This window comes from Vipera berus (assembly GCF_964194415.1).
Source record: "Vipera berus genome assembly, chromosome: 15".
NCBI classification, from domain to species: Eukaryota; Metazoa; Chordata; class Lepidosauria; order Squamata; family Viperidae; genus Vipera; species Vipera berus.
In genome coordinates, this window is record NC_138218.1 from 12,275,250 (window position 1) to 12,300,849 (window position 25,600).

Genomic DNA, 25,600 nt, shown 5'->3' on the forward strand with positions numbered 1-25,600 from the left:
TTGCCAGGAATTGAGAGGGCCGGATGCCATGATCTTGGTTTTCTTAATGTTAAGTTTCAAGCCAACTTTTGCACTCTCCTTCACCCACAACAAGAGGCTCTTTAGTTCCTCTTCACTTTCTGCCGTTAGAGTGGTATCATCTTGCCACAACAAGGCAGTAATCCATGAGGGGGGGGGGGGGTGGGGTCTCCATATGAGCATTTAGCACTGAGGTCATCATAGGCCTTTTTAACTCACTTTAAGGCTTTTTAGTAGGTTTCCTTGTTTTGTACTTGTGTTGCAGCCCCTGGGCATATTGCTGCCCTATTAATAATAAGTCTTTTAATAATAAAGATACATAATAATTTTAAAATCACGTTGAAAATGTTTATTTGCTTTTGTGGCTGCTATTCCAGCCGTGACCACAGGAGGGCAATGTTTTCTGTCCTTTAGCATTAGCATTGCAGTCATCATAGCCCTTTTTATATCAGTTTAAGGCCGTTGAAGCACGTTTCCTTCTTCCGTGCCTCTGTTGCAGCCCCTGGGACTCTTGCTGCCGTAAATCTGAATAACGAGGCGGCATAATAATAACAATAACAATAATAATAATACTCCAAATGGGGCCTCTCATTTACATTTCGCGGCTTGCCAGCTGTCGGCACCCGTGCCTCCTGCCCAATCGGGGGCATCAGGGCTGGCAATGGGCCAACTCTGCCGGCTCCCTCGTGGCGTCATTGGGGACCTGCTGACCTCCCCGACAGGCCCGCAACGTTAACCAAGTCTGGACTTCAACTCCCAGAATTCTTCTTCCCCCGCCGCTCCTCTACGCGCGCCTGCGCGCCCTCTGCTGGCCGAGGAGGCGCGTCCCACTCCGGCTGCCCCGGGTCGAGCCTGGCCGCGGCGGAAGCCGGGCGGGAGGAGGGCGGGGAGGCGCGTCGCCCTCTCGACCGGGCCCGGCGGCAGGGAGCGCGCGGCCGGGAAGGGGCGGCTCGGGGCGGCCATGCTGCCGGACTGCCTCCTCCTGCGGGTCTTCCGCTCCCTGCCGCCGCCGGACGTGCTGGCGGCGGGGCGGGTGTGCCGGCAGTGGCGCCGCGTGGCCCGCGACGAGGTGCTCTGGAGGGGGCTCTTCTACCGGCACTACGGCGTCGCCCGCCACGTCCCGCGGCACCCAGGTGGGCGGGGAGGGGGCGGCGGAGGGGGCGAAGGGGCGGCCGGGGAGGGGGCGGCTGCGTGAACCGGCCTCCTTTTCCGCCCCAGCCGCCGCCTCCTGGTTCGGGGAGTTCCGTCGGCTCCGCGACGCCGTCCCGCGCCTGGAGGTGCAGAGCCTGCGGGAGCACGCGGAGCCGGTGCTGCACCTGAGCTTCTCCCACAGCGGCCTCCGCTTCGCCTCCTGCTCCAAGGACTGCACGGTCAAGGTGGGGGGGCGCCCCACTTCGGGGGGAGGGTTAGGGTCCCACGGAGCCCCCCGGGGGGCAGTTGTGGCTGTGCCGGCCGGTTGGGAAGGCGTTGCTGGGCTTCTCCGGTGACGGCGGCTGAAGGGTGCTGGGAAGGCCCTAAAAGCCCCGGGGGTGGGGGTGGGGGGTCCTCGGCGCCGCCCGACGGCCCTGGCTCTTCTCCCTGGCTGCAGATCTGGAACAACGGTCGGCAGATCTCCCTGCTGCATAGCGCCAGCATGAAGAAATACAACTGGAGCTACACTCAGTTCTCCCAGTTCAACGCAGACGACTCTCTCCTCTTGGTCTCCGGGATCTTTATGGGCCCCCGGAGCTCCTCCTCCGGGGAGATCGCAGTCATCGGCCTGGGTAAGGAGACCTGCGGGGCACCCGGCGAGACTTTGGAGAGCCTTGACGCCCCCCAGGGCAGAGCCAGCGAGCAGCTGCTCAAAGGCCCTTGGAGGACGACTGGATGGGGCCAGGTAACCGTCAAGAGGGGGGCCTCTGAGGGATCCCGGGTGCTGTCCTTCCGGATCGAGAACCCCTCCTCTCTCTGGAGCAAGGAGACCTTTTCAGCCGCTGCCGTTCTTCCTTTTAGAGAACTTTGAACTCCTCTCCCGTGTCCGCAACAAGCCCTATGACGTGTTTGGCTGCTGGCTGAATGAGACCAACCTGATTTCCAGCAATCTGCACCGGATCGGGTTCCTCACTTCCTGCTCCGTGCTGTGGCTGAACAATGCTTTCCAGGTGAACCAAGGCTGCCCCTGGGGTCCCGGGGGGAGCTCCAGCCTCAGCTGCCTGACTCTGCTTGCCTCTTGCCTCGCAGGGCGTCGAGTCCGAGAACGTCAACGTAGTGAAACGGCTCTTCAAAATCCAGAACTTGAACGCCAGCACCGTCCGGACAGTGATGGTGGTGGACTGCAGCCGTTACAGTTCTGCTGAGGAGCTGACGAATCCTGGAGAGCGGGAGGGCCCCCCCGAGGAGGCGGCAGAGGAGAGGCCCCAGCCGAGGGGTCTCTCAGCAGCTGAAGGGGCGGCAGGGACCGACGATGGGTTGGACCACTTCCTGAGTGACGTCATGGCGGGACACGTCCGACCAATCATGACAGAGATGGAGATGGAGACGAAGGTGGCCAGACTCCTGGCCCGGAACCACACGAAGCCCCCACAGCCCAACCTGCTCTCCCTGCAGGGTGGCAACAAGAAATACCTGGTCTTCACCACCGGCTGCCTCACCTACTCACCGCACCAGATTGGTAAGGGACCCAGATGGAAGAAATGGCGGCTGAGGGGTTGTTGCAGACTGTGAAACCTCAAAATGCTCAGGGATTGTCGACCAGAGCCTGGGGATAAGCAGCAGAAAGAGCCTTGCCGAGATGCCCAGTGCCTGGCGAGGTTGCCTGAGGCGGCCAGAGAAGCTTGGTACCACCCTGTGAGACACAGGGGCGAGCTAGCAAGTTCCCTCACTGCTTTCCCTCCAGGAATTAAGCAGATCCTTCCCCACCAAATGACCACCGCGGGGCCTGTTCTGGGGGAAGAGAGGAATTCGGACAGATTTTTTGATTCGCTGGATCACGTCATTGATATTCACGGGCATATCATCGGCATGGGCCTCTCTCCAGACCACAGGTAGGCAACGTTGCCAATGACGATGGGTGTCGGGTTGGAGACCAGGTGATACGATGGGGGGGGGCTAGGCAACCACAGACTGGGGGAGAGCTGGCTGTGTTGCAGATTGCCAGGCGGGAGCCCTCTGCCGCCCAACTGCCCAGTTCCTATCTCACCCTCCCCGAGGCCAGCAGAACCGCCCCCCTCTCTCCCTGCCCTCTCCAGGTACTTGTACGTCAACAGCCGCGCTTGGCCCGAGGGCTGCGTCATTTCCGATCCTTTGCAGCCGCCCCCCATTGCCGAGGAGATTGAGCTGCGTGTACTGGACCTCAAGACCATGAAGGAGGCCAAGCGGGCACTGCGGGCACACCGGGCCTACACCCCCAGCGAAGAGTTTAACTTCATCTTCCTTGATGTCAGCAGGGACTTTGTGGCCAGGTGAGCTTTGCCCTGCCCAGCGAAGGCTCCTTGGCGAGGGAGCGGCCCAGATCCTGTTGTGCCTTTTGGAGGGCTGGTCCCTTGAGGCGTTTTGCAGTTGGTGGCTGTAGTGTTCCCAGAGCTTCTCTTCCGGCTTTGGCTTATGGTCACCCACGTGTCTCCTCCTCCCGTGCAGTGGGGCAGAGGATCGCCACGGATACATCTGGGACCGGCACTACGACATCTGTTTAGCCAAACTGCGGCACGACGATGTAGTTAACTCGGTGGCCTTCAGCCCTGTGGAGCAGGAGCTCCTCCTGACGGCCTGCGCGGACAGCACCATTAAAGTGTGGCGTTCTCCCTGTGCTGTGCGGGTCCTTCACACAGAGAAGCCCCGGCTTCACGGACGTCTCTTCTCCTGGGCCACGAAGCATAGAACGTGAGCCAGGCAGGGCTTGCTTTGGGCCGTGTGCGCGGTGTGTGTGTGTGTGAGAGAGAGAGAGAGATCCCCTGGGACTCTGGCCTAGCACACTGACCTTCACTGCTTGGGTCTGGAAGAATCGCCATTTGAGGAATGCAGCCACAGGCTGGTGGGTGCTGTCCAAGGTCCTTTTGGAGGAGACAACCTGCTTGTAGGCTGGCATAGTTCTGTAGGATGCTGCCACCCTCTGATGTGGCTTCTGGGCTTTGGACAGCCACACATGGAGCCAGGAAACCTGTGCTGGTCCTGCTGAATTTCTGCTTGGCAGGGAGGTAAGAGAAAAGCAGGTGAGAAACACAGCTGGCCACTTCAGTGCCTCTGCTCTGGTTGACCTGGGTGGCATTTTCTTTTGGGGAGGGGGAATATAAGCTGTGAAGGACAACTGGTGTTTCTTTTGTGAAGCAGAAAGAAGTTTGTGTGGCTGCTCAAGAATGTGCACTTTGAGGGGGCGGGCAGCTTCAACGCCCCACCCACCTTGGCCATCCAGCGTGGCCTGGCTTGGTCTTAATAAACTTTGCTTAACCCACTCTTGCATTGAGCATCTATACCATCCACGAGTGCCCCCTTTGATCCCCCCCCAGTGGCTATGAACGAGGCCCACTTTGTGGCGGACGTGAGGGACCAGTTGGCAAGGGAACTGAGCGGGGCAGCCTTACCTCTGAAAAGGCCCCGGGATTGCTCCGGTGGGATATTCCTTGGGCTCTCGGGCAATCTTCCTTGGCTTGCTGCCAGGCAACCCAACTTTCAGAAGAGCGCCTAGCACACGTACCCCCAAAGAAGAGCAAAACAGGGCTCGTCTCTACAACGTTTTATTCAGCTTCCTCGTTTGCCCAGACATGCTCACCTCTGCTCGTGAACCGTCCCTTCTGAACCTCTGCTGGACCGTCTTCCCTGGCAACTGCCAGGCCTCCGTGCCCAGAGAACCTGATCGGGGGTGGGGGGGATTGCCTGGCAGTGCAAACAGGCTTGCCAGGGCAGCTCAGCTGTCTGCAGCCTCTCAAAGTCCCCTCCACAGGCTCTGCCAGACTGCCCACAACAGCCGCTGCACCTTCCTTTGAGCATCCAGCCTCTTGGTTCCCTAGCCAGCAGCCACCCCTTCCCAATCCAACAGCCGTCCAGGGCAGGGGAGGAGCCCCCGAGCACGTTGGGACCAGGAAAGGCCTCTCCTTCAGGGCCCACCTGGCTTCCACCTGCCAGGGGGCAGTCCAAGGCTAAGAGAAGGTCCGCCGGGCCCTCGTTGCCACACAGTCCTGTGCTCCGAGACCCCGGCGGGCAAGGTGTTAAAGGCCCGTGAGGTCTACAATGGCTTTAATGAAGAGGGTGTCATCGCGCACGTAGGAGTTCTTGGACTCCATCTTGGCGATGGGGCAGAAGAGCGGGCAGCCGCTGGCAATGTTCATGTCACTGATGGGCCGCTGGAAGGAGGAAGAGGTGACGTCGGGCCGGAAGGCGTCAATGACGTGTTCGCGGTTGTTCTGGTCAAGCAGCATCAGGGTGACCTACGGGGGAAGACAGGAAGCCTGGCCGTAGCCTCTCAAATCTCTGGGTCCCTCTTGGCCTCTGCCCTTGCGAAACCCCCAGAGGGTGCCAAGGCGTCTGGGGCAGGAAAGGCTGCTCTGTGAAGCCAAGGACCCCCTCCAAGCGAGCTCTCCCCCCTTCTGCAGGCCCAGCAACCTCTTCCCCCCCCCCCGGGCCCCCAGGGCCCTACCTTCTGATTGAAAGGCCACCGCAGCAGCGGGTCGTTGGGCCCTTTCATCACCACGAAGAAGAGGGACAGGTGGGTGCCCCGCCCGGTGCCATCCCCATTGAGGTAGATCCGCAGGCACATCTTGTAGCCATACTTGCTGGTGTAGAAGGCTGGCCAAGCAGGGCAGAAAGAAGGAAGCAGGAGACGGTTGGGGAGGAAGCCGTGCAGGACACTGGCACAGCTTCCTTCAGCTTGCCCTGCCCTCCAGACTGCACCCTCCTCCCCCCTGGATGTTCCCAGAGGTGGCCTTCCCCACCTGGGGAGAAGATGGCCGGAGAGCGCCCCGCAACTGCCTCCTGCCGCTTCCTGGTGAAGTCTGTAATCTTCCAGATGAAGACGCCGTCGTAGGAGGCCGCCTCCATCTCCTGGATGGCATGCTCCATCTCTGCCAGGGCCAGGTCCTTCACGGCAATGCTCCTCTCCAGCTGCCGCACCTGGGCCAGGAGGGCAGAACACGGGTCTGCAGTGAGAGCCACCGCCACCACCCTTCCCCTTCTGCTTCCCCCAGGCCAGGAAGTGGGACTGGAGCTGCGGAAGACACCAAGCCCCGCTCTGAACGCCCCCTGCACCCCTCGCACCTTGGCGCTCAGGGCCTCTATCTTCTCCTGGTCGAGTTGATGCTGCCGGCTGGCGGCTTCGGCCACAAGTGACACCTTTTCCACCTCCCGGTTCAGCACACACACGATGTTCTCGAAAGTAACCGTCTTCCTCTCCAGGGCCTCGCACTTCCCCAGGAGTCCCAAGGAGCCGGGCAGCTCTGCCTCCGTGGCCAGGGGCCTGCCCCCCACCAGGGCACAGCTGGCCTCTGCCGAGAGGTGGTCCAACAGGGGCTCCAGCTTGCTGGACGCAGAGCCCAAGCTCAGCACGAAGCTCAGCAGCATGTAGAGGTGCTCGCCCAGGTGGCTCTTCTCGTGCTCCGGAAGCTTCTCGTTCTCCATCTGCCAAGGATCCCAGAAGGAGCAGGCGGGTCAGGCGGACCAAGATGGCTCGGGGGTGGGATGGGGTTGGGCAGGTGGGGGCGCCAGAGGCTGGGCCAGGACACAAGGACGGGACATGCTGTCCAAGCGGCAAAGAGGGGCTGCTCCAGGGCCGGCCTCCCCCGCAAAATTGGTTTTGGGCCCCCTTCTGCAGGACGTCCTCCTTCCCCGCTCTGAAGCCCAGAGCAGCCATACCAGGTGGGTGCAGCCGACTGGCTGGAATCTGCAGGGGGCTCGGCATTTGCTGCAGCTCTTGACGTGGTCCAGAAACTGCAGAAAAAAGAAAGAAGCTTCAAAAGGAGGAAGGGGATGCACATCCCCCTCGCCCACTGCAAGACGGGGGCCCATCCCAAAAGCAACGGCTAGTTGCCAACACCAGGCAACCTCCTAAGTGTTCTCTGCCGGTGGAGGGAGGGGGCCGCTCGGGTTGGCCAAGGTCCCTGGCCACAGGGCAGAAAGGAGCGTGGCCCAAGGGCACTTCTGGGGCGGTTCCTCAGAAGACTTGGGGGGCCTTGTTGGGGTGCTAAAGCCAAGGGCTTCGAGCACTGCTGACCTTCTCCCGGGGGATCTTCTTCTTTCCGCAGCCCTCACAGGCCAGAGGAAATTTGGGGCACACTGCCTCGTGGGCCTGGAAAACAAAGCTGCGGGTTAACCCACATTCTGCTCCACCCCTCCGAGGACAGTGCTGGCCTCCCACAGCTGGCACTTGGGGGCCTGGCTGCCCGGAAGGACGGCAGAGCTCCAAACTGCCTGGGAAAGAGGGCACCGGAGCAATCAAAAGCAAGGCAGCACCTCTGTGCTTTGCATTGGGATGCTTTTGAGTGCTGCTGCAACAATAGGCCTGGCTTTTCCTAGGGCTCCCTGGCTTTGAGGGGGGCGGGGGGGTAGCTCGGGCCTGTACCTTGCTTTCGGAGAAGTGGAAAAGAGCTTGGCAGCATTTGCATCTGAGGCTCCTCTCGGGACACTCCTGCTCGGTGTGCTGCTCCTTCTCGCCCAACCTGACCAGGCCCTGGCACGCAGGGCAGGTCACCAGCAGGGCCGGGCAGCTCCCCTCGTGGCAGCTCTGCAGCAAAAGGTCCGGCACTTAGCCCAGCCAGCAGGCCGAAGGAAGGCCCTCGCCACCAGGGCCCCTCCGGAGCAGCTCGGGAAAGCAGGGGGCCTTTCCGCATGGCTGCCCTTGAGCCAGGAAACTCAAAGGGGGGCACCCAAAGAACATCTGTAATCAACGGATGGCTACGGGGAGGATCCGCTGGAGGCCCCCCAGCTTGTTCTTTTTGGCTTACTTTCCAATTAGCTCAATAATTTGCTGTGTTTGCAAAACCAAATATTGGGAGGGAGGCCAGGGGTGAGGTATGCCCATTGCTGTTTCGGATGGGAACCCTGCAGGTTTGGGGGTGAAGAGGTGGGTGGCCCTGTGCGCATCCCGGCTGGGCTTATTGAGAACCTTCCAGAGAACAAACTGCGTGTGTGAGCCCTGAATGCCAATTTGCACCCCGTTAGGCCTGGAACCTGGAACTCCTTCTCCAGTTCAGATCTTGGGATGGCCCTTCTCCAAGAGGTCATAACTACATCCAGCAGAGCCAGAAAGCGGCACATCTGGAAGCAGAGAAGCAACTAAGGCTCTCTGTGGCCACTGGGATGCCACAGTCTTTTCAAGCACTTTCACTTTCCGGAGCCAAGTCTGCAGTGTCGCCCCACCCCAAAGAGAAAGTAAAACCGGTGCCAGAAGGCAGCCAGCGGTCAATGGGGGGGGGGGCAGCAGCTTGTCTGCTGGTGTCGGATGGCAGGGAGGAGAAGCCAGAGCAGAGCCGCAGTTCTCTTGGCGCTGCCAGCAGGCGCTTCCCCCGGGTTGAATAATGAGCAAGTATTTTAGGGACTTTCCAGAGGGTGTCACTGCAGGCTTCCGCCAGGGACTTTCCAAGCTGGAAGCTCTGACATTCAAAGCACGCAGCCCGTCCCAGCTGCAGACCCAGCAAGACAGGCGCCTAAGTGAGCTAGCCAGGCAGATTTAGTCTCCGGTTCTCCCTGGGAAGGGGGGCTGGAGAAGACACAGAGCTGCACTGTCTCCACTGTGCCACGTGGTCCAGGGCAGGGGGGTGTGTGATACGAGGGGCCTCTTCAGGGAGAGATGGTGGGGTTCAGTCTTTGGCCTTCCCCTCTCCACAGAATTCATCCCAGGCCTTTCCAGGCGCCGCCTCCTCCTCCTCCTCCTCCTCCTCAGAGCCAGGGCTGCCTCCACACAGACCCTGGACCCGAGCACTGGGGGGGGGAGGGAAGAAACCCCCTCTTGGGGAGAACAAGCAGCAAGCACCAAGGTCACACGGAAGGCACTCTCTGGCACAGGAGACGGGGTGCCCCAAGTTCCCATGGAGCAGGGGGTGGTACCCCCGGGTAGGTGCCACTATACAGGTCTCATAAAAGCCTCCAGACAAGGGCCAATTCCCCGCCCTTTTCCCATCAACCCTCCCCCCCCAGACAGAGGAAGGGGCTGCTTAAGGCTGCCTCCTGGGATCTTTACCTCATATTCTTTTATGGTCCCTTTCCACGTGCAACCTTGCTGGGGACAGATGGCCGGGAGACTCTCCACTTCCCGCCGAGCTGCATTATCTGGGAAAGCCTCAAAGGGCAAAAAAGGAAGGATTAGGTGCAGAGAGGCTGGAAAGGGATAGGAAATGCTGGCCCGCCAACTCGGCACCAACAGCTTGTCTGGGGGAGTTGGCCCCAGGAGGCCCCTGATGTCCAAACCAGCAAGCCAGCCCAAATGGAAAGTTTTGCTGGGAGGGGGCAAGGCGGGGTATTCCCCCAGCTGACTAGGCTGAAATCCTTCCTGATCCAACGGCAGACAGAGGGAGAAGTAGCTCCTGCTCTCTTGGTGCCCCTTCTCCATGCCTGTCCCAGTTACCGGGAGGTTGTGACCGCAGCCCCTTGCATTCAGGTGCCTCAATGGGAAGCCTTCAGAAGAGACAGGAAGGAGGGGGGGGCCACCCCTTCTCCTTCACTCCAAGGCCGCCATCTCACCCAGCTGGGCTGCCTGGAGGAACAGCAGGACAAAACTCCACTCGAGGGGCTGCACTTACCACCCCTGTTTCCAAGATTGAGGCACCTTCTTCATACAACCCCTCTTGAAGGCAGGCTGCGCACTTCTGGGGCCCTGAGCTGGCGGGAAAGAGGAAGACTGTGAGAACCCAGGGACCAAGTCAGCTGGGCAAGCCCTTCCCCAGCAAGACAAGGAAGGGAGCTGCATTTTGCCCTGGCGTCACTCAGTGTGTGTCTGAGCATCTGATTGCACAGCTGTCACCAACCCTCACAAGGGAGAATTCTTTACAGACTGGAAGGCCCACCCTTCCTTTTCAGTCATGCCACCCTGCCTCATCCTGAGGTGTACACCTAATGCCCTCCAGATTGCAACTCTTGAAGCAACAGGAATAATCCCCAAACTGGCAGGTGTCAGATTGCCTATCCTGAGTATAATTAAGCTGTTCTCTTTGTTGCAAAGTTGTTTGGCTGACCTGCTTCCTTTCTTTCTGCAGAGGGATGGAGGTGGGGAGTTAATGAAAAAGGTGTAACAATTTCTTTCTGGGGGTGAGAATTTGGTTTGGAACTAAGCAGGCGAAATTGCATGTGGGATGATCCTAAGAGATCTTTCCCACCTGGAAAATGTCACGAGCACAAGCTGGAATTGACTGCCGGCTGAGCCATCAGCCAAAGGAGGAATCTGTTCCCCTCGGGCTCTTGATAAGGAGTAAGGAATTTGGGGAGAGGGCGATCTTGCAAATGCTCATGGGAGAGCATCTGAAACCCAGCACACTTTCTCCATCAGCAAATGATATGCGAGTGATGCTCAGCAAAGCAAGCCAAAGACACCTTAGAATTTTCTTCAAGCAATAGGAGCAGTAGCGATGACCACACTGGGCTTGGAACGGCCGCCGCAAAATGTTCCGGCACTCTGAACACAAGTACTTGCCCACCAGTTCAGTGCCCAGAATCTCCTTGGGGAACCCTGGCTGATTTACATCCAAAGAGCCAGGAGGGGTTGCGTTGGCCGATGCCATGTGAACCGGCCTGTTCGAGTGGCCTTCACAACCCTGGAAGGAAAAACAACGGCCAGGGTTCAGCTCCGTGTTAAAAACAGCTTTCTCTTAGGAGTTAACACCAAAGTAACCTTCCGGTGTGACTTTAGGACCCCAAGTAGGCAAGAGGCTGGTTCCAAAGGCATCCATCACCCACAGCAGCTTGTGAGCTGGTCCCCAGGCTGGGGTAGCAAGGTAACCTGCCACTGCGCCTGGAGGATTGCAGCAGCGGCAATGGCGGGTCGGCTAAAGCTTGCTTAACCCAGCCACCTCTTAGAAGCTGTTGCCAGGTTCTTTAGCCCCCAGGACCCTCGCTCAAAGTAGCAAGAGGAGGGTTTCTCCTCTCCCGCAAAAGTGGCCATCAAAGCCCCCATCTGATCTCATCCCCAACCCTCAACTTTCCGGGCATCCCCTCCCACTTAGGGGGCTTCTCTGCCGCCTGGTCGGCGGGCAGGAGGAGGCAGCCCCGCAGGCTTCGCCCGGCCGGCAAAGCCGCTTCTTCGTGCCGCAAAGGGAGGACGGAGGAGGGATCAGCGGCTGTCCGGCGACGGGGTCTTCGGGAGGGCCAACCTCCCCCCCACCTACCTACGGCCGGAGTCCTGACCTTTCCGCGCTTCTTCTACCGCCTCAAGCCCCGAAAGGCGCGGCCGAAGGAGCCGCAGCCAGTGGCGGGCGGGCGGGGGGGGGGCGTCGAGGAACCCTCCGCAGCGGGCACTGGGACATCCGGGCCCCCCCCGGCCGCGGCTCCCGGCGCCTCCTTCGAGCGGGCAGGGGGGAGGAGCCGCGGCCTCGGGCGTGACGGTCCTGGAAAGCCCCTGGAAGAGCCTCCGGGAGGCGGGAGCCACGTGCCGCCCCGCGGGGCCCTCCGAGCCAGGGCGGCGGGCGCCGGGGAGGCCGAAGCGGGCACGGCCGGAGCCCTTTCGCCGCGGAGGGAGGGAGGGAGGGAGGCCCCGCGAAGGCCGCAGAGAAGCCCGTTCCGCTCCCCCCCCGCCGGCGGCGCCCCCCCCCCCCCGCACTCACCCGCAGCAGCGTCCGGCCACCCAAACGCCGACCGGAAGTCCCCGTAAGCTCCGCCCGGCGCTTCCGTCATCTGCCTTCCTCCGGACTCGGAGGCCCCGCCCCCACGCCCCCGCTGTCGGCGCGGGGGCGTGGCCGCGGCGAACTTGTCCGGCGCGCGGCAACTGCGCGTCCCTCGCCGAGGGTGGTGCCGGCGGCGCTTCGCGGGCGGCGTTCGCTGCCTCCGACGGGAGAGCCTCCATTTCGCGCAGAAGATTAAGAAATTGACCGGCCCGACAGACGCCTTCTGCGCATGCTCCCGACGGGGAGGCTGCGGTCCGTCACCGCTTTCTGCACCTCCCTCTCAGGAGGGGGAACCTCTTCTCGTTCCAGCCAATCGTAGCCACGGGGCTTCTGGGAGAGATCTCGGGGACGGTCTCGCGGAAAGCGCTCCCTTCTCTCAGCCAATCCTAGGACGGGGAACCTCGATCGTCGATCTATTAAAGCCGATCTATTAAAGGACTTCAAAACAGACGGTGTGGAGGCGTGACAGTTATTGTGACGTCGTGAGTCCCCCATCGAGGGGCAGGGTCTTATTCGTCGGCCAATCGCCTTGAGGTTTCGTTCGTGAGTGGCAGCGGCACGGCCCAATGGGGGGTGCCGCTCGCTCCGCCCTCGAGAGGGAAGGACGGGATGAGGGAGGGAACGGGGAGAGGGACGGCCTATTGCGGAGGTTGAGCAGCGAAGAGGCGGCGGCAAAAGCGGCGGCAGGAACCAGAGACGCCATGGCGGAGAGCGACTGGGACACGGTGACGGTGCTGCGCAAGAAGGGCCCCAGCGCGGCCCAGGCCAAATCGAAGCAGGTGAGGGCTAGGCAGGAGCGCGCGTGCGCACCCTCTTCAATCCCCGCCCATCCCCCGGTGGGAGGAGTGCCTGCGCGGAGCCCGCGTCAATCTACCGGGAGGCACGCCCACCGACCCTCATTTGCTCGCGGGGTTGGCCTGCCGGGGGGCTTCCGGCACGTGGTGGGCGGGAGCGTCCCGGCGGAAGCGCTGCCGCCCCGGGGCAGGGGCCGCTCCTCGCCCCTCCCTTCTTCCGGGCCCGTCGCGCTCCCGGGGCGCAGGCCGCCCCCTGCCGGCCGAGGAGGGAAAGAGGCCGGGCCGGTAACGCTCCCGTTGCTCCTAGGCGGTGGTGGCGGCTCAGAGGCGAGGCGAAGACGTGGAGACCTCCAAAAAGTGTAGGTGTCGCTGGCGGGCCGCTCCGGCTCCTTCCCGGGAGGGGGGCGGGCAGGCCGGCCGGCCGGCGCCCCTCCGAGCCCGGCCGCTTCCCCAACCGCCGCCGCCGCCGCTGCTCCTTCCCCCGCAGGGGCCGCAGGGCAGAACAAGCAGCACTCGATCACCAAGAACACGGCCAAGCTGGACCGGGAGACCGAGGAGCTGCACCACGACCGGGTCCCGCTGGAGGTGGGCAAGGTGATCCAGCAGGGCCGGCAGGGCAAGGGGCTGACCCAGAAGGACCTGGCCACGGTAAGCGCCCGAGGGGCCGGGCCCGGGGGAGGAGGGAGCGTCCCCCCGCCTGCGCCCCGTGCAGCTGACCGGCTCTCCCTCGGCAGAAAATCAACGAGAAGCCCCAGGTCATCGCCGACTACGAGTGCGGGAGGGCCATCCCCAACAACCAGGTGCTGGGCAAGATCGAGCGGGCCATCGGTGAGTCCCGGCCTTCTGACCAGTGGGCAGCTGGGCTGCGGCCCAAATGCCCGGCTCGTGCCCGGCTCGGCATTGGCACGCCTGCCACCCATTGAGGCTCCCCAGGGCCTCCCCGTAGGCGGCCAAGGGCAGCTGCTGGGGGGGAGGGGCGGGGCGGCTGCGGGCCGGCCAGGCAGGTGCCTGTCCCCGACTTGAGCCTCTGAGTCCTTTGCTCTTTTCCAGGCCTTAAGCTCCGTGGGCGGGACATCGGCAGGCCCCTCGAGCAGGCCCCCAAAGGGAAGTGAGGACAAAGCCTCGAAATCAGTTTGCCCCGACTGATCTCGCCTGGCCGCTCGCTCCTCTGGCGCGGCCAGGGCATCTCTGCCAGGCTGAAGCCTCCAGAGCCTCCACCCCGTCGTGAATCGACGAACCGCTCACAGCCGATGACGTTTCTGCCTTCCTTTTTCAAAGTATCCAAATCCTAATAAAGCATCTGAATCTGCCAGGGGCAAGAAAGAATGTTGTTGTCGTCATCTTTGGGGTTTCCAAAGTGCCGGGGCCTTCTGGAAGGGGGTAGGGAGCAATCGGTGACACTCGTGGTTGCTTCGTGGTCCTTCATGCCAGCAGCCGTTCTTTAAAGACTTTCAACCTGTAAATTGGCCACCTGCCTCTGTGGCATCGGTAGATGTTCTTCCCCAACTGACAGTTTTGAGGAAAAAAGTCCAGGCCTCTCTCCAATAAAGTGCTGCACTGGGGGCTCACATACAAACACATCCCCATCACTCGCTCAGCAGCCTCTTTCCAGCAGAGGGAAGTATTTTATTTGGGGGTGCCGACGGAGGCTTTTGTGGGGGGGGAGCTATTCGTGGCCCTTGAAAGCAACAATCATTTGAGTAAGGAGTCCTGGGATGGCAATCCAACGGGTACATACAAGAAATTAAACCAGCGTTCCTGGGTGAGACACTCCTATGGGGAGTGGGTTTATTTTAACTTTCTTGTTGAAATGCTTTTTGAATAGCCATAGATTGAACATTCCGACGTTCGTGAACATCTGGCTATCTCTGGTCAAGAAAAGAGGCTGATTCAACCCAGGTCTCAAGGACACCCCCTTTATTGGAGTCTGAAAGGATTGCTCCGGTCGCCTCTCCAGAGGAACAGAGGCTGGATGGGGCTGGCAGGGGCCGACCTAGGATGCTGCTGTGTCGGGAGCCATCTGGGGTAGGATAATTCTGTCCTGGAAGCCAAGGGGAGAGAAAGGCTGGTCTTAGCTGGCAGCCGAGGGACCGGGGAGAAGCTGCGCAGGCTGCCTTGAGGGCGGGGTCTGCTTGGAGGATCAAAAGGAAGCTCTCACCCAGCCACTGATTCCAGTTAAAGGCAGCCCGGCTGGAGAGCAGAGGGCCACACAATGTGCCCACCCCCCAGCCCCTTACGTCTCGAAAGGCGATGTTGTCAAAACCCGGCCCGTTGCCGCCGCCGTCCTCCTCCATCCTCTCCCGACTCCCTCTCCTCTTCCACAGGCAACAGGTGGCTGCAATCAGCAGCAGCAGCAGCAGGACGGTGCTCACCACACCAGCCACCACTCCGGTGGTGGACACTGGGAAAGGGCTGCTGCTGCTGCTGCTCTCTGCCAAGGCAAAAAAGGAAGGGCGAGAGCGTCTTCCAACCCACTCAGGGTGGCACCTGCAGGGATCGGCCCACGCCTGTGACTTGGCTGCCGCAGAGAGCCTTACCTTCAGCTTGGCCTGCCTGGGGAGAGGCACAGCCCGGCCCAACTGCATAGTGGAGATCGTCCAGCGCAATCACCCCTGAGCTCACCCAGGCTCCACTGCTGGCCTCCAGGACGATCTGAAGGGAAGAGACCGGCACTGAGGCTCAGGAGGGCATGATGGGAGACCGACGCAGGGAAGAGAGGCAGGAGTGGGATTCATAAAGGGCCAAAGAGACCCATCAAAGGGCTGCATGCAGCATCAGGTTGAGGGGTGCAGGGTAGCCCCTAATTCAGAAGAGGCGGTGCGAGGGCTGTGGCAAGGGGAGGCAGATGCCTGGGGCTCGAAGGCCGGGTCCCAAGACCTGGCATTGCCAGCTGCCTCTTCCTTCAGGTCCAGGGAGGGAGGCTGAATCCAGAATACCTGGAACTCCACGAGGCTGGTCACCAGGAGCGTTTGGTTCATCCACGTCCAGCTCTGATGGTTTGTGGCGGTCCAGATCACCCTTTCCCCCTGTGCCCCCGTCAGCCTCACCCTGAGCTCTGCAGGAGCTGCCAATGCAGGGGGGGGGGGGAGTCAGCTCTCTCGGTCCTCTGCCTCCCTGCCCCACCAACGACCCAGCGTCACTTGTGGCTTCCCTCCTCTAACCAGGGATCTGCCAAATGAGCTTTAATAATGCCACTTCTGCAGCAGTGCCCGGGGGGGGGAGGGAGGAATCCCTTCCTCTGACTTACAGCTGTGCCCAAGGAAGCCCATGTGGTAGTGGAACCGCAGGCAGGAGCCCGTGGTGGGTGCCAGGGGCTCGCTCGCCAGCCGTGCTGTGCTTTTTCCCAAGCTCAACACTGCCAGGTCAACGTAAGCATAGTGACCTACAAAGAAAAAGCTGAACAGCAGGAAGGAAATAGGGGCCAGAGCCACTTCTGCAGGGTTGGTCAAGAGTGGGTGTCCTTCATTGTGGCCTTCTGCACAAGGCTGTGGTGACAAGGATGGAGAGCGCTCCAGAACATGGAGGGGCTTGCCTGTTCTGCGAGCTACTTAGAGCATTTGTGGGGAAATTTAAGGCACTAAACAGACCAAGTTCAGGACTTCAGTTTCTTCGTGCTGAGATCAATAACTCATGAATTCAGAAGGACTATCGGAGCCCAAAATTTAGGCAATCCAAACACAGCTGTTCCATTAAACTGGAACCACCAACTCCTCCTACTCACAGCCGCTTGGCTGGTTCAGTGAACGTTCAAGGCCGAGCTGTGGGGCAGGGAAGAAGGCCAGAGCAGGCGCCTCCGGGCAGCCCAGGCTCCTCTTGAGTGACCCAGGGACGCGAACCTGCATTGGTGCCGAGGGTGTGGTCTTCCTTGGGAGATGGAGAGCGCAATGTGGTGGCTGCTTCCTTCCAGTCCCAGCTGTACCAGTTTCCGTGGGGCTTGCTCCAGCCACAGGGCCCTGACTCAAAGTCACAAGATCCTGGACCAAAAGGACGCACACCATGATTATCTAAGACCTTGGCTGCCCCCAACAACTTCTCCAAGTAGAGAGGAGACCATACTGTGGCCTTGTGCGCTTCAGGTGGAGTCTCCCCCCCCCCCGCCCCCTACTGTGCCCATAATATTCCCTTTTCCTTCTAAAAGAGAGAAAAGAGGAGCACGTAAGTCTACATCTGCCCTCACCTGGTTCAGAGCAGCCGCCTTCCCTCACAAAGATGTCATCGAGGGCAATGTAAGAGGCCGGGCCTCCACCAGCGCCTCCCATCGCAAAGGCCACCTGTTCCCAGAAGACATGGGTGGCGTAAGAGGCTCGTGGCCAGCTCAGACTGTTTCCAGGCAGAGCCTTCGCTTCTGCCAGCAAGCCAGAGATTCAGCCTGTCTTTCTTCAAAAAGGCCACCATGCCCACCTGCCATCTCCCGTGGACCTTTGCCACAAAGCTGCCGTACCGCCAGGCTGCCCCCTGTGTCGGATCCAGGCTGAACATCCCCATCTCCGCCGCCTCTTCCTTCTCCCCTTCCTCTTCCACGTAAGCGGTCAAGGATCCTATGGGGAGCAAACAACAGAGCAGAAGAGTCCAGGGCCCGAACGCTGCATCCGCCCTCTTGGGGAAGAGCAATGCCAGTATTACCTGTGGGGGGCAGGGAGCGAGGCACCATGAATCAGGCTCACGCAGCACTCGCACCCCAAACTGCTGGGAGTGCAAATGGCACCATTGCCTTCAAGTGCCCGACACACACACACACCCCGCACTCACCTGGATCACTGCTGCTCAGGTAGTACCAAAAGGAGACACAGTGGGTGCGGAGCAGAGGAGGGAAGGCGCGAGAGCGCAGGATGGTCACCTGCCCCAAAGGAAGCTTGTCCGCGCCAGTGTAGAGGATCATGTAGTGTCCTGGGGATGGGGGGGGGAGAAACGATAAATGGCTGAAACAAGCTCTCCAAGGGTGGTACCTGCTATGAGTAAAGCATTGTACTACCTGCCTTCCTGAGCCAGGCTGTAATTTGGCCCCACATCCGGCCCGTCTCCTGTGCAGGAGTGCTGGGCCGTCTCGGGTCTCCCTGGGAGCCCCAGGCCCAGTCCTGCGGGGCCTCTAAGTCCCATCCTCCCCAATGACAAAAAGGGGCACACTGCTGCCTGCTACCTCTCGGCTCGCCAACGGTGTGATCCACGGGGGGGCCCCGGCCCCCTGCGCCACTCTGCCGCTGCCACGCCTGCTGCTTGGGGAGCGAGAAGCCGCATTCATCCACCTCAAAGGAGCAGTGGTGCTGGGCCGGGCAGGCCCCAGACATCACCGTGATGTCATCCACAGCTATGCTTCCCAGAAAGCCGTCCCGAAGGGCCTCAAGGACCACCTGCAGGACAGGTGGGAGAAGCTGCTTCAGAGCTAGAACTACCGGCCAGGTTTCTAGCCCTCAGGGCATAAAGAAAAATCGAGGCCCACTGGAATCTGGGAATCTATTCGAATCCAGGGAAGCCACCTATCCAGACTGATCGTTCTGCGCTGCTTCCTTCTTCCCTGATACAGAAAAGGGGATTATTTATTCTGAGGCTGCTGAGGGTGCGGGTGGGGAGGGCACAGAGGACGCCAATCCAGTCCAAAGCTGGAGCTGGACTAGGGCAGGCTGTCCTAACCTGCCTGCCGCCATCCTAAAGCAGAGGGAAATGGGAAGGAGGGAGGGGGGGCCTGACCAGGAGGAGGCCGCCTCAGCCTCGCTCTTCCCAGGAGCAACTTTCTTTCCAGGTGTTCCCGATATCAGCACCTTGGCCTGGGTCTCCTCCGTGCAAAAGAGAGGCGGCCTCTTTTTACCTGATACTTCTGGCCAGGCTTGGGGGAAATGGAGGAGGCAGCGCGATGCCAAACCGCCCCATGGCTCCCTCTCCTGGTCCAAAGCACCTGCTCCCCCGATTCTCCGGCCTCCTTCAGTTTCAGGGCCAGGGTCCCTACAAAACCAAAGGTTGCGTGTCTGTGTTGTACGTGTCAACGTTCTGAAGGATGCCAACCTGAAGCGTCACGCAACACAGTTGTTCTTTCACGCTGAAGAAATCCCTCGGGATGCCGCCTTCCTTCCCGGAAAGCACGCTGGAAGAGCACGGGGCCTCTGATCAGAGAAGACCCCTCACCCCAGCAGATGAAAGACGGCCTGTACATTGGAGCAGTTCCCAGAAAACGGCCACACGGCCTCCTCTGGGTAGCCCTGGCTCGCCTCTGAGCACAAGATGGAGCGAAGGCTGCTAAGAGGGGAGGGGCCGCTACTGCCCCCCCCCAGCAGGCTTCTTCTCTAATGCGGGACTAGACCGCCATCGGAACCCCCCACCTGCCCCTGCTAGCTGGGCTCCTCTTCGGGGGGGGCGCTCCTGCAGGGGAGTTTGAAGGCTTACCAATCTGGGGGCCATCCATGCGATACCAGAAGGAAAGACAGGAGGTCTCGACAGTGGTGGGGGCAGCCACCTGGGGAGCAGAAACCAGCCGGGCACGCCAGCCCAGGTTCCAGGGTCCACCAGGATCCACAAACAGGAAAGAGCCTGTTGGAGATGAGAGCGGGACTGCCAGACAGCAAAGGGCTCTGTGGCAACTTGGGGAATTTTGAACCAGATGGGGGACTATTTGGCTCACACGTCTTTCTAAACCGCTTCTGATTTCGGGAGCAACAACATCATTTTGAGCCAGAGAAAAACAACCCCCACCCCCACCTGTTCCACGCTCGCTTTTGTTGGCAGGAAAAAGGCCGTCTTTGGCACGGGTGGAGTCCGCTGAGGCTTCTGGAAGGATCTCCAAGCCCCACGTGGGCTTCAAAGTCAGCTCCGCAGGTGGGGCTGGGATCTGGCCCAGACCACGGCCCCTCTGCAGCACTACCTGTGCCTGTGGTGTGGTCCACGGCCCCTCCTCGGCTTCTGCTCAGCCTCCATTCAAAGCCATCATTCTGCTCCAGATACCAGCTGCACCAGTCGGTCTCAAAATTGCAGGACAGCCCTGCCTGGGGGGCTGGGGGGGAGGAAGCAGCAGCAAGGGTGTTGCTGGGGAGCTTTCCCAGATCAGCCACAGTCAACAGGAGGGAATGATTGTGCCCCCCCCAATGCCTGCAGTGCAAGGTTTCCCCTCTATGAACCCAGTGGGCGAGGCCCCGCAGGGCAGGCAGGGGCTGATACCTGAGGCTGGGGCCTCAGCGCTGCAGTTCACAAAGGAGATATTGCTGACGGCAAGTGGCAGGGGTCCCCGGGGGCCGTCGAGATCCTCCATGGCCAGCAGCTCAAGCTCAGGAAAAGAGAAACAGGGCAAGGTGATCCCCTGCAGCTCCCTGCTTCTTCCTCCCTCTCAGGGCAGCTGCACCCCAAGTGGCGGCCTCCCCTCGTCCCTCATCCCAGGTCCCACCCTGAAGGAACTGGAGACAGCCCCCTACCTGGAAGGGCCTTTTCCTTGCACCCAGACGCACCGTGGCCTCTGCCCAGGAAGCAGTCCTGTTGCTCCGGGCAAACCAAGCCCACCAGTGGGTGCCCAGGCTCTCATCGGCAACGGCAAGGGCGAGAAAGCCTGCGGGTTGGGGAGGAGAGAAGCGGGCAGCGGCCTCAGTGCCAGGTGGCAATTGGCTGTGCCAAGGGGACTAAGGAAGCCCCGATACCTTCTGGGCCAGTGGTGAAATCCATCCGCAGCACACAGCCTAAACCTGAAGGGCCCAACACGGGAGTGGCAGCCCGCGCCATGGAGAACATCTGCCCCGGCCCCTCCTGCAGACCGAAAACGGGCCCTGATGGGGAACAAAACAAGGGTGGGCCCCAGGCCGAGGAAAAGACAGCCACAACACCCTCCACCTACACGGTATTGCCCCAGTTCTAAGCTGGCAGGGCCACGTTCCTGCAACCTTCTTACCCACAGGACTGAGCCGGCTGGTGGTCCATCGCAGGCGGCCCACGCTGATGTCCATCCAGCCCCCGGCGTCCTTGGCAAAATCGGTCATTCCTAGAAGGGAAGGTCACAAAGGTCCCAACTGACGGGCCACACAGTTCAAAGAAGCAGCGTTTCTATTGAGCAGCTTGCTTGGGGTGGGGGTGGGGAGACGGGGAAGAGGCCCAGGGATCCGCATGCTGCGTGCCACGCCCCATTCAGTGCTTGTCCTTTTTAAACATATCGCCCAGGCGGAAAGTGAAATGGCCGCTTGGAAGAGGGGCTGGGCGCGCTTGGCACCCGTTTCTCTGGCTCCCCTGGCCCCTTACCACACTGCTGCTCGTCAGAGGCATCCTCGCATTCGGCCTTGAAGTTACAGAGCAGCTGGAAGTCGAGGCATCGCTTGCCCTGGTCACACGCAAACTGCCCCATGGGGCAAGGACCGGAGGCCTGTAGCGCGGGAGGAGTCAGGAGCCGGGCTGAAAGGGACCGAACACCAAGGCCTCACCGCAAGAGACAGGGGCGCAGCTGGCCAAGGGGCCTCCGAGGGGGTCTGCAGGAGGCTTAGGTAACAAAGGTGTTTTCGACAGCCCCTCCCTCCCTCCCTCGGTCTGAGACGGCCTTGTTACTCCTGGGGCTTCCACCAAGAGCAGGAGGGGACTAGCTGACCAAGAGGCAGAAGAGAGGGAAAGAGGGCTTCAACCGTGGCAAAGGCCGGCTGGAAGAGCGTGGGTCAGCCGGCCATCCTACTTCTCCTACTCACCGTCCTGCACCGCCGTGCAGTGAGGAGAAAGACGAAGGTCATCCAGAGCGATGCTCCCTTCGTGGCCCCTTCCCATCCTGCCCTCGATGATGATCTGGGAGAAAAACCCAGCTGATCAATGCAGGGCAATGCAGGCCTCCGCCGGACAGAGCTGGAGCGGCTGCCGGCAGCCTCCCACTGCCCACCACAGCCTGCTCCACCTGAGAGGTTCAGGCACCTGGCACCATGGCCTCTGGGCCTCGTCTACCTTGAACGTCTTTGCCTCTGTGAAATCCACTTTCTCCCGGAACCAGTAGTTGCCCAAGTCTCCCGTGCGGCTCCAGACAAGCCGCAAAGCCTCTGCCGTCTGGCTGTAGACATTAAGGCTGTTGCTGCTTGAGCCATGCAGGTGGAGGTAGAGAACCAGCTAGAAGAAAAGCCAGCCAAAGCCACTTGATGGGAGGGAGGGAGGGAGGGAGGGAGGGAGGGAGGGGCACCCCAGCCTCCATTTCCTCTCCAGCCACTGGATTCAAGCAACCCCAAGGGGGCCGGGGGCTTGTGGCGATCGAGGCTTCCGCTCTCTGGGAAGCCACAGAGAAGTTTCCTTCTTACCCCCTTCCCCCCCAGAACCAGAGGGGGATTCAAGAAAGAGAGGCCAGTCCTCAAAGGGGGACGTGCTCTGACCGCAAGTGGAAGGAAAGCCTCCAAGACCACCAACCGCCACACCCCATAAGAGAGGAGCAGCCTGTCCAGCTGTGGCCTGAGGGATGCTCAGGCGACTCACATAGCAAGGCTGGTCTGGGGCCAGCGTTGGGCTGCTCAGCCAAGCTCTTCCCTCGTGCACATCCGGCTTCCGAGTCTCGACGTAGGCGAAGAAGCCTGCAGTGGATCAGAGACGCTGCCTGGATCTCCTGGATCAAAAGCCTTGTAAACGTTAACTCTGCCCGGCAGCGTCTGGCGCTTTTGGTGACCCCAGCAGATCCCTTTACCTCCAGGAGGGCAAGTGAATTCAGAGCAGAATACTCCACCTTGACCGGGACACGGAGTCAGGGGACAAAAGGGCTCCGAGCACGGAAGCCAGCAAGAGGGGCCTGACCAGCCCCAGGATGCCTCTCCCTGCCCTTCCCCTTCGGGGCTCTCCCACAGACCGCCAGAGCCAGGGCAGCTGCGGGGGACGGCTTCTCTCAGGGCAGCCCAGAAGAGGAGCAGCGGGGCCCGCAGTCATGGCTTGGGGCTGCCGTGATTGGGGTAAAAACGCGAACTGCCTCAAAGCAGAAAGCAACCGGGGTGGGGGGTTTCTCCTGGAATAAACTCAAAGTCTTGGGCTTTAAGGACAGCAGAGACCCTAAAACGTCCAGAGGCGCCTATTGCAGATGGAGCCATTCTGAACAGAGGCTGCATCCTCAGACAAACACAAAGCCGTTCCGGCTTCCTCGCTGCCTGGCTACACTCACCTTCCCGGCTGTTGGTGCTGTGATCCCGCGAAGGCCACACCGAAGGCGAGGCCAGGTGGAGGCTGGAGTTCCTTAGCCAGGGAAGAGTGGCGTTGGGGACCACCGTCCACTGGCACCAGTTGTCTTCAAAGGAGCACGCTGCGAAGGAGGCTGTGGGGGCAAGAGCGGCCGACAGGGAAGAGGCTTGCGGGTTTCCTTAAAGCTCCCTCAAGAGAAGCCACAAGCCTCGGCTGTCAGTTGCAGCAGAACCACAAGATCACATTCTGGATCCTCAGGCGAGAATTGCAAGGGGAGCAGCAATTCTCCCGCCCCCTCAGGAGCCTCGCTGCCATCTGAAGAGCTGCAGATCCGGCTTCAGGAGGAAGCTCCCTCCCGGCATCTCCGGGCCTCCAAGGCCAAACAGTGGAGAGCCAGCCGCTCGCCCCAGCTGCCCCCACGGTGCTCACCACAGTCACGGTTGGCTTCATCCTCACCAGCCCTGCAATCGGCGGTGCCGTCGCACACCCGGTCTGTGGCAATGCAGCCACCCTGCTGGCAGTGGAAGGACTCTGGGCCACATGGCTGGGGACCTGGGGGGGGCAAAAGGTCAGGTGGAGGCCATTTTCTAGTCAAGTGCACAGTTGTGTGTGTCACCCTGTCAATTTCAGGGAAGCAGCTGAGCCAACTGTGGGGGCTTCCAGCAAATGTTTTTTCCTTTACACTGCATTCACCCTGCTTCATCCATAGGCAAAATCTCTCTTGGGGAATGGCTGTGGCGATCCATTGTCTGCCTGCCTCTTCCACCACTAGATGTGCTGCAACACGTACCACCATCTCCAGCCTCCATGGCCCTTAGGCAAGAAAGAGTAGCCTGCAGGTCACAGAGACAGCATCCCACGGGGCCTCTTCTGAGGGGCCTTTATAGGGAATGGAGACTGCAGAGAAGTTCAGGAAGAAATAAAGGAAACACCTCCCCCCCCCCCGCTTTACGTGGGAAGCCGCAGTTCCTGAATTCCACATCGTCCAGGGCCAGCTGTGCTGTGGAGGAGGAGCCCTGGGCTGCGGAGAAGGTGACCTGCAAGGGAGGGAAAAGCTCCAGGTGAGAGTGAGGCGCTCCCATCGGTTGGAGGCAGGGCTGGGCTCAGGCGCCGAATACCTGGAAGCTGCCCGGGATGTGACCGGTGTAGGCCACCAGCTCCTGCCAGGAGTAGGTGCCACCGGGAGGACTTTGCCACAGGCGGACGGTGTGACTTCCCTGTCTCAGCTCCAAGGTCAGGAAAGGCTGCTGAGTCTCGTTAAGACCTGCGCTCGAAATGAGATGGCAGAGCTCTTTCAGCCAGCGGAGGAAAAGGCTTCACCTCAACCTGTTTCCTCTGTGAACTGTGTAGAAGCGTATGTGCCGGGGGGGGGGGTTGTCTGGGGGGGGGGGGGAGAATCACGCAAAGCACTGGGCCCCCCCAGTGCTGGTTGCCCCCTGCCAGCCTACCTGATCCCCACAGGTGATACCACGCTCGGATCTCGCAGGCAGCAGCTGCTCCTCGCAACAGGGGGGACCTCAGCCGAGCCGTGCCCGAGGGCTTTGCTCTCCCCTTTGTCGCCATGTACCAGCCTGCACCGGAGGGCAATGGAGGCGTTCAGAGGAAGCAGGAAGAGAGGTGCCCACACCTAGGGCTCATCTTGGGGTGAGACAAGCCCCATAAGCTAAGAGGAGACATGGGATGTGGATGCCCTCAGCGCAGGGCACTTCCCTGGGAGCGCTTCAACTCTAGTCTTCCCAGGCAAGGACTCCCCCCCACACACACACCTGGGAAGAGCCTCACAAAGGGTTCCCAGCCCCTGTGCCTGCCCCCCCCCCAGCAGAACCACTTACCCAAATCCGTGCCTTGTGTGTGGTCGAAAGGAAGCTGCAGTCCCCACGTGGAGATGCTGGGCTGGGCTGGGCCCCACTGGTAGGCTGCGTTACTGATGTCCTCCCAGCCACACATGGTGCCTTCAAAGCTGCAGGTGAAGGGAGCCCCCAGAGCCGATGCCTTCTGATAGCCTGGAGGGGAAGAGCCAGCAGTCCACCCCCTTTCGACGGAGCGCCTCCTGCCCCTGCCCACAGAGGGAAGGCTAGCCAGGAAGGGCCAGTGGACCCCAAAGGGGCTGCTGCCGGGAGGGAGGGGTCTCCTTCCTTGGGGTTTGAGTGGTGGTTCCAACAATCGGCCCTTTCAAGGAGAGGATTTCATGGCCAGGAATTGTCTGGAACTGATCCTGTCCACAAGCCTTTTGGAATCCGTCGGAACCCATTCCAAGACCGCAATCTCTTCAGCACAGCCAGGTGTGTGCTGGGAGGGGCAGAAAAGAATTGGGAGGAACCCTTTGCTGCTTTTGGCGGAAAACTCACCACACTGGTTTTCATCTGAACAATCCCAGCAATCACACACAAAATCACAGGCACTTGAACTCCCACATCGGTTGACAAACACAGCCTGGACATAAAACGGAGGCCCAACTAGGAGACAAAGGAAGAAACCCCAAATGGGTGGATCATGGAGACAATCTACTGGTCCACCTGCTCTAGCCATTCTCCATGGCTCCCTCCTCCCCCTCCTCCCACACAGCAAAGACCCACGAAGCCGATTCTGCTGAACCAGGTTGGTCAAGACAAAATCTTGCACTCGTCGATTCAGAAGAGCAAATGAGGGGTGCTAATCATCCCATTTAAGGAATTCAAATTCAAGACTTCAAGACACTGCTTGGACCTAAATGCAGAAAGTAGAGATCTGAATATTCAGTGTAAATCAGTTCTCAGGATTGGAAACAAACTTCTGCCTCTCTCCAGAAACATACAAAGGTGTCAACAGAGGGAAATGCCAGCCCTCGGAGAACGTTCACTCCCTACAAGTAGCCACTTTTCTTGCATCTTAAACAAACTCCAGCACAGCCCCAAAGGGCACATTTCAAAACGCACGAAAGGCTTC

At 60.5% G+C, this 25,600-nt stretch overlaps 5 protein-coding genes across 10 annotated transcripts; 2 read left to right on the plus strand and 3 right to left on the minus strand.

The window, feature by feature from the left end:
• The first annotated feature begins 390 nt into the window (after positions 1–390).
• On the plus strand, positions 391–4,444 carry FBXW5 (F-box and WD repeat domain containing 5). Of its 3 annotated transcripts, none has more exons than XR_014028022.1 (9): positions 391–1,151; positions 1,237–1,394; positions 1,607–1,781; positions 2,011–2,159; positions 2,239–2,668; positions 2,894–3,041; positions 3,246–3,458; positions 3,634–4,190; positions 4,321–4,444. XR_014028022.1 is itself a non-coding variant. In XM_081339907.1 (8 exons), exons 1-8 carry the CDS (start codon positions 980–982, stop codon positions 3,878–3,880), a joined length of 1,692 nt encoding a protein of 563 aa, XP_081196033.1. In that variant the 5' UTR covers positions 391–979; the 3' UTR covers positions 3,881–4,444. The 3 variants fall into 3 exon arrangements, 1 of the variants encoding a protein (XP_081196033.1); XR_014028023.1 differs by having other exon boundaries at positions 4,324–4,444; XM_081339907.1 differs by having other exon boundaries at positions 3,634–4,444.
• A 267-nt stretch (positions 4,445–4,711) lies between these two features.
• On the minus strand, positions 4,712–12,063 carry TRAF2 (TNF receptor associated factor 2). 4 transcript variants are annotated; one of them, XM_081339656.1, is made up of 12 exons: positions 11,902–12,063; positions 11,807–11,839; positions 10,507–10,727; positions 9,720–9,798; positions 9,161–9,259; positions 7,544–7,705; positions 7,196–7,270; positions 6,838–6,912; positions 6,244–6,603; positions 5,922–6,099; positions 5,627–5,775; positions 4,712–5,417 (listed from the first exon to the last, which is right to left on the minus strand). In XM_081339656.1, the coding sequence occupies exons 3-12, from the start codon at positions 10,692–10,694 to the stop codon at positions 5,199–5,201; spliced, it is 1,584 nt and encodes a 527-aa protein (XP_081195782.1). In that variant the 5' UTR covers positions 10,695–10,727; positions 11,807–11,839; positions 11,902–12,063; the 3' UTR covers positions 4,712–5,198. The 4 variants fall into 4 exon arrangements, with proteins under 4 accessions (XP_081195782.1, XP_081195780.1, XP_081195781.1 ...); XM_081339654.1 differs by lacking the exon at positions 11,902–12,063 and having other exon boundaries at positions 11,733–11,876; XM_081339655.1 differs by lacking the exons at positions 11,807–11,839; positions 11,902–12,063 and adding an exon at positions 11,298–11,705.
• A 295-nt stretch (positions 12,064–12,358) lies between these two features.
• Positions 12,359–13,912, plus strand: EDF1 (endothelial differentiation related factor 1; the record flags this gene model as incomplete). The annotated part of the gene is made up of 5 exons (XM_081339657.1): positions 12,359–12,571; positions 12,894–12,945; positions 13,074–13,234; positions 13,321–13,414; positions 13,637–13,912. 5 exons carry the CDS (start codon positions 12,359–12,361, stop codon positions 13,696–13,698), a joined length of 582 nt encoding a protein of 193 aa, XP_081195783.1. The 3' UTR covers positions 13,699–13,912.
• Positions 13,913–14,488: 576 nt separating this feature from the next.
• MAMDC4 (MAM domain containing 4) lies at positions 14,489–23,527 on the minus strand. The gene is given in 24 exon segments (XM_081339650.1): positions 14,489–14,627; positions 14,824–15,017; positions 15,124–15,238; positions 15,523–15,650; positions 15,834–15,968; positions 16,423–16,560; positions 16,764–16,857; positions 16,988–17,124; positions 17,336–17,473; positions 17,724–17,934; positions 18,390–18,523; positions 18,962–19,105; positions 19,437–19,565; positions 19,730–19,835; positions 19,981–20,111; positions 20,200–20,325; positions 20,448–20,537; positions 20,792–20,941; positions 21,226–21,319; positions 21,473–21,631; positions 21,989–22,083; positions 22,659–22,808; positions 23,105–23,306; positions 23,308–23,527. Coding segments are annotated over 24 exon segments (3,105 nt in total). The 5' UTR covers positions 23,365–23,527; the 3' UTR covers positions 14,489–14,579.
• On the minus strand, positions 23,444–25,439 carry LOC308674773 (apical endosomal glycoprotein-like; the record flags this gene model as incomplete). The annotated part of the gene is made up of 6 exons (XM_081339508.1): positions 25,024–25,439; positions 24,508–24,678; positions 24,124–24,246; positions 23,794–23,939; positions 23,628–23,712; positions 23,444–23,508 (listed from the first exon to the last, which is right to left on the minus strand). Exons 1-6 carry the CDS (start codon positions 25,202–25,204, stop codon positions 23,444–23,446), a joined length of 771 nt encoding a protein of 256 aa, XP_081195634.1. The 5' UTR covers positions 25,205–25,439.
• Between the last annotated feature and the right edge of the window lie 161 nt (positions 25,440–25,600).